The sequence below is a fragment of the Rhagoletis pomonella genome, unplaced genomic scaffold (genome assembly GCF_013731165.1).
Source record: "Rhagoletis pomonella isolate Grant_MI unplaced genomic scaffold, Rhpom_1.0 Rhpom_scaffold_00003, whole genome shotgun sequence".
NCBI classification, from domain to species: domain Eukaryota; kingdom Metazoa; phylum Arthropoda; class Insecta; order Diptera; family Tephritidae; genus Rhagoletis; species Rhagoletis pomonella.
The window spans coordinates 14,498,154-14,504,251 of record NW_023458557.1 but is presented as its reverse complement, the minus strand read 5'-3'; the positions used below and the strand labels follow the sequence as shown (position 1 = coordinate 14,504,251).

Genomic DNA, 6,098 nt, shown 5'->3' with positions numbered 1-6,098 from the left:
TTTCATAAATCCTATTGATTTAAAATGGACTTGCCTGAGTTTCTGAGTAATCTTTTTCAATAAAAGGCTCTTCAGCACACAGTATCCGTATGGCTAAACCCGGTCCTGGAAATGGTTGCCTTTCAATTAGGTCAGCGGGTAGTCCTAAATCCCTTCCCAAGTCTCTTACTTCGTCTTTATGAAAATCGCTTAAAGGTTCTACAACGCGCCCAGAGTACCGCAATTGTCTTACAATAAAATTAAAAAATTTGTTAAAGCTATTTCATATATTTTTGACATTACAAACCTTATTAATTCTGTATCATTATGATGAGTTTTGATAGTCTCTGCATTTTGGCTTACTAAACTGGATGCAGATTCAATTAAATCGGGTCGAAGTGTGCCTTGCGCAAGTAATACATCTTCTGGCTTTAATTTCATTTCGGTGATAATATCGTTCGTAATTTTTACAAAGATATCTCCGATAATTTTACGTTTCTCCTCAGGGTTAAATGTTTGAGATAACATAGGCGTTTCTACAATTGAGAACTGTCCAGGTCTCTTAATTTGTGTTGTGCCTTTTAAGAATCGATATGCTTCCTTTTTTACTAACGGATCAATACCAATGTCCCGTAGAGATTTTTCGACCTTGCCACTCTCTCCTTTACGCATAAATCCTAATAAAAAAAAAAATTTTAATGTTTTTGAAATACCTACCTTTTCTGAATAAATTACCATTATCGATGTGGACCGCAATAATTTGATTCGGCTGTAAAGAATGACGTAACAGAGCAGCACAAACAGTTGAATCAACCCCTCCGCTAACAAGTAGCTGCAAAAAGCATTAAAACTTTTGTTAGTTTGCAAATATAAGATATATGGATCAATATAATACATATGCTCGATTCCACAGAAAAGTAAACCAGTCTGATTTTTAATTTCTTTCAAAATATTGTACATTTTGGTGATTATTGGTATTCACTATACATATCTCTCAGCTGCTTCTGACGCTAATTCTTATCATGTCCAAGCATTTTATTTTAATATTTTGCTCCTTTTATCGAAAGATTTTTGACAAAGCTAAAAGCAGTTTTCAATATTAAGTTCTACCCAGAATTACAGCGGACGACGGTAAAGCGGTCGGCGGTAAGTGAACAGCTGTACAGTCGCCCCAGTGAAATCCGTCAGAGTAAACACAATTGCGGCGCACGACGGCTTCCGTCAGTTGTCATTTTGACTTGAAAATTATAATTAAAATTAAATATTTTTCAGTACGTGGGTGTATTCTGGAAATAAAAATAGATGAAAACATGGAAAACTTGTGAAAATGATACAAATTACTACAATCGACAATTATACCTTGTTTATACCTACGCAAGAACCGCATTAACAAAAAAACCAATTTGACTCAACGCATATTTCTTTCAAACGTTCATACTTTTTTCTTTACAGCGCACTCGGTGAAACCGTATTCAAAAGTATACAAAATTTGTTATTTTATTTCGATATTTCTTTAATAACTGATTTGAGCGACTGACTGAAATGGAAGCGAACAATAATTCAAATTTACTTTAATAATAATTCAAATTTAAAACGGGCTGTATAAAGAAAAGCAGTCTTTTTTACTTCGCGTCAAATGAGTGATGTGTTTATACCTGTTTTCTAACCGATGTGAGAAGTAAAAAACCGATTTCAAATCAAATTCGAGTCAATACACTTTTGAAATTCAGAGCGTATGAAATTTGGTTTATCCATCCGTTTTAAAACCCAGCGAACTGGATCAAAGCTCTTTATGAATCGGTATAAACAAGGTATTAGTCAACATTGTGCCGTCCCCGCTGTGCGGTAGAGATGCAAAAAATTGATTCTGACATCGATACATCGATTTTTTTTAATTTTTGACACAATATCGATGCTGTGGGGCGAAATCGATTAAAGTCGAGACGGTGAGTACATCGTGCGCTATGGGTAAAATTAAAATTTATTTTATTTATTTATTTACTAGCAGACCCGGCGAACTTCGACCTACCCAAAATTAGATTTTTAATTTAAACATTTTGATCCAACATTTTCTCAGACAATCCACATTTACGATTTGTACTGGCAACTTCAACGGCTAAGACTATGGTTTGGTGGTCGTTTGCCGCTTAAATAACCGAACTATTGTTGTGTTATGTCCGAAGTTCCCTGGTTTTCTTAAATAACCGAACGAAAAAATGTAACATTAAAAACGACTTGGAACGTTGCGTTGCGTGTTGGTTGTGTGATGACTTAGCTCACGTAAAATGTGCTGGTCTCAATGGTAGGGTGGACGATATCATAACCGATAGTAAAGGTGTTCGTTGGTCTTGCCCCATGTGCAGATCAACCGAAGTTGACCTTTGTAGAATGTTTAGGAGCGCAAGAAGTGGCTTCCAGGAGTTGGGTAAGGAGTTGAAACTTCTAAACGAAAAGTTTAAGCGATATGAAGATGCTTTTAAAAACTTTAAGTGCATTGAATCTTCATCCTCTCCATCACCCAAGCTTAGACAAGCTTCGAAAAAGCGGAAGCATGGAGGAGATAGCATTGTTCCTAATCCGAATGCTTTAGACATTGACACTCCGCCAATTGATTCTTTGCCTACTCCCGGCTTAAATAAGGAATTAATAAGTTTTAATTCTCCGTGTGTTGAGTTATCTCAAGCTGCATCTTCCTCAGATGTCACTACAAGGGCTGCAGCAAAAACGACAGCTGTGTCTGAACCTACCTCTCAAAGTGGACCTTCTCCGTTACCCAAAGAATTAGTCGTAGTTCCTGCGAATAAATCTGTGTTTGTTTCGCGGTTTTCTAGTGAAACTTCGGTAGACGATGTTAAATCTTATATAACATCAAAGCTTAACCCCCGGCACATAGCTATTAGAAAATTTAATTTTTCATACGAAAGGAGCATATCTTCCTTCAAAATTGATATTTCCCCCGACCATTTTCAAAACATTGTTGATGGTTCATTCTGGCCCAATGGTGCTTTAGTTCGAGAGTTTGAGTTTAAACCTCGAGCTCGGAATGAAAATACTGTTCAAACTCCCTCCTCAGGATCAAAAAACTTATAAGTAGTTTTTTCTTCAATATTTATTACCATAATGTTAGAGGTCTAAATACAAAATTAACCGAGCTGTAATTAAAGTCTTTTGATTCAAATTAGGAAATTTTGGTTTTTACTGAAACTTCGCTAAAACCGAATGTGTTTAATAGTGAAATATTGTGTAGTAAGTATGAAATATTTAGAAATGATCGCTTAGATAGAAAAGGCGGGGGTGTTTTAATAGCTGTTCAGACTGACTTTTCTTCTGAAAAAGTTGAGTTCACTGGTTCAGATGATGTTGAATTACTCTGTGTTAGAATACGGTGCCCCTCAAGTAGTGTTTTTCTTGTTGCAATTTATATTCCACCAAACTCTAACCCTTCGGTTTACTTTAAACATTCTACATTATTGCTCTCTTTATTTGCCATGGTCAAAACCTCCGATTCGATAGTTGTGTTGGGTGATTTAAATCTAGCGCGTGTTTCCTGGAATTCGGTGGATGGAATTCTGGTGCCAAATTCTTCTCGGGATGTACTTAACCAATTTCTTAACGAACTTTCCGATCTTGGTCTATATCAGATTAATTCAGTTATCAACAACTTGGGTAAATGTCTTGATTTAGCGTTTATTGATGATACTGACAAATGCACTATAATACTCGGCGATCCTTTAGTTATACCTATAGACCCTTATCACCCACCACTTGAGTTGTCCTTGGCACCATCCTACGATTCATGTTATTGTCCTGAAACTAGAAAGCCGAAAGGTCGGCGATATTCTTTCAAATACGCTAACTACAACAAGCTTAAAATAGCTATATCTGGAATAATCTGGCCTGAGTACGAGGGGATGTTGAGAACAGTGCCTTACACCTTAGTAAAATCTTGAATAATATATTCAGTAAACTCATTCCTCTTGTTAAAGAAAATACCGTACCTAGTAACTCGTTGTGGTTTAACTCAGAGCTAAAGCATTTAAAAAATCAAAAAACTAAATCATTTAAACTTTATAAAAAATCAGGCCTGTCTTCTCACTACGCCGCGTACTCCATCCTTCGTCATAAATACAATACCTTAAACAGAAAATGTTACAGGAATTACATTAATAAAATTCGCATTAACATCGTTTCTAATCCCAAGTCATTTTATCATTTTGTTAACTCAAAACGTAAAATAAATGGGTTTCCCTCAACACTGAAATCAGATGATGTTATTTCTAGTGATGATATTATTTGCTGATATGTTTGCAAATTATTTTGAATCGAACTATTCTGTCGAGCCAAATGAAAAAACTTCTAGCCATCCTTTTCCACTCCCACAGTTTGACCACATCCGTATTCCTTCAATCTCAGCTGACAATGTTCTCCTTCATTTGAATTGTTTAAAAAATTCTTTTCTAAGCGGTCCGGATGGTATGCCCTCCGGTGTCCTAATAAGTTGCGCTGATTATCTATATAAGCCATTAATACCATGTTCTGACCGACATCGAAAACATATTTTCGTTGCTAAAACTGGTTTTCGACCTAAAACTTGTGTTTTCGTCTATGTAAAATCTGTCAAACGAAAACCAGTTTTCGCTGAAAACTACTTGAAAACTCACGTTCCACTCGTTCCATTCGGTGTCTTCACTAGTTTTTTTTTCGATTATTTATCGAAGTGGAAGTCATATTTTATCATCTTTAATACGCTATTTCGTATTTATTGTTAATTGGCTGGCCAATGTAAAATAAGAATGAAAGTAAGAGGTTGCTAATGAAAAGAAAATGTGGGAAAAGCATTTTGGTTTTGTTTTTGTGTAGCAAAACTGCAATACGAGGATGTAAGAAATGTCAACGAAAACACTAACAGCCGGTGTGAACAGCCCTCAGCCCACAATTCCAAAACTCTTTTTCAAGTGTTTTCGTTGTCGGTCAGAACATGGTATAACAAACATCTTCAATGCTTCTCTAAAGCAAGGAGTTTTCCCCTCTTTGTGGAAGGAGTCGTAAATCTTGCCGCTTTATAAAAATGGAAGAAGTTTGAATATTGCGAATTATAGGGGAATCGCTAAGCTGTGTGCCATTCCTAAAGTATTTGAAGAAATCGTTACGGAAGAACTATCTTATTCTATAACGCCCGTTATCGATGTATCACAGCACGGCTTTTGTTAAGGTAAATCAACTGTATCAAACCTTCTTGAATTCACTACAAATGTAAACAATTGTTTCAAAAGTAATTATCAAACTGACGTCATTTACACTGATTTCAGCAAGACATTTAATAAAGTATCTCATTCAACTCTAATATACAAACTTGATAAAATTGGTTTCCCTCCAATCCTGCTGCGCTGGCTGTCTTCTTAATTCATTGGCATGAAACAGAGGGTTATCTTCAAAAAATGTTCATCTCACGTAATTTATATGACGTCAGGTGTACCTCAAGGTAGCCACGTTGGCCCCATTCTGTTTCTTTTATTCATCAACGATCTTCCAAATATTTTGAAGTATTCGAATTGCTTAATGTACGCAGATGACGTTAATTTACTTAAGTTCATTGGTGCTCCAGGAGACAGGGAACAATTACAGGTGGACCTTAGTAATGTGTTTAAATGGTGCGAAGTAAATTCTATGTCACTTAACTTGAAAAAGTTTAAATTTATGTGTTTCTCTAGAAGACCCTTTCAATCATATAGCTACCGCATTTGTGAACATAGTGTTGATCAGGTAACTAATTTCATCGATCTAGGTGTAGCCATGGACCCTTAGCTTGAATTCAAGTCTCATGTAAACTCTTGTATTAATAGAGCCAAGGGCGTCTTGGCTTTCATCAAACATTGGGCTAAAGAATTCAGAGATCCTTATGTCACTAAAGCTCTCTTCACCTCCCTAGTCAGGCCGATCTTAGAATATGGGTCTGTCGTATGGAATCCTAGATATCAAACGCACTCTGACAGACTCGAGTCGGTACAGAAACAATTCTTATTATTCGCATTAAATAATTTGCCTTGGGATTCGACATTAAATCTCCCACCGTACAAAAGCCGCTTGAAGCTCATAAATTTGCCAACGCTGAACAGCCG

The 6,098-nt window shown here is 36.2% G+C and overlaps 1 protein-coding gene across 1 annotated transcript in view; it reads right to left on the bottom strand.

The window, feature by feature from the left end:
- The window catches only part of LOC118736056 (GMP synthase [glutamine-hydrolyzing]), a gene marked incomplete at both ends in the record, with an annotated part of 92,809 nt that extends 91,992 nt beyond the window's left edge, over positions 1 to 817 (bottom strand). The window contains 3 exon segments of the mRNA XM_036466164.1: positions 35 to 227; positions 287 to 656; positions 715 to 817. Of these exon segments, the coding sequence (XP_036322057.1) occupies positions 35 to 227; positions 287 to 656; positions 715 to 817 (666 nt within the window).
- Between the last annotated feature and the right edge of the window lie 5,281 nt (positions 818 to 6,098).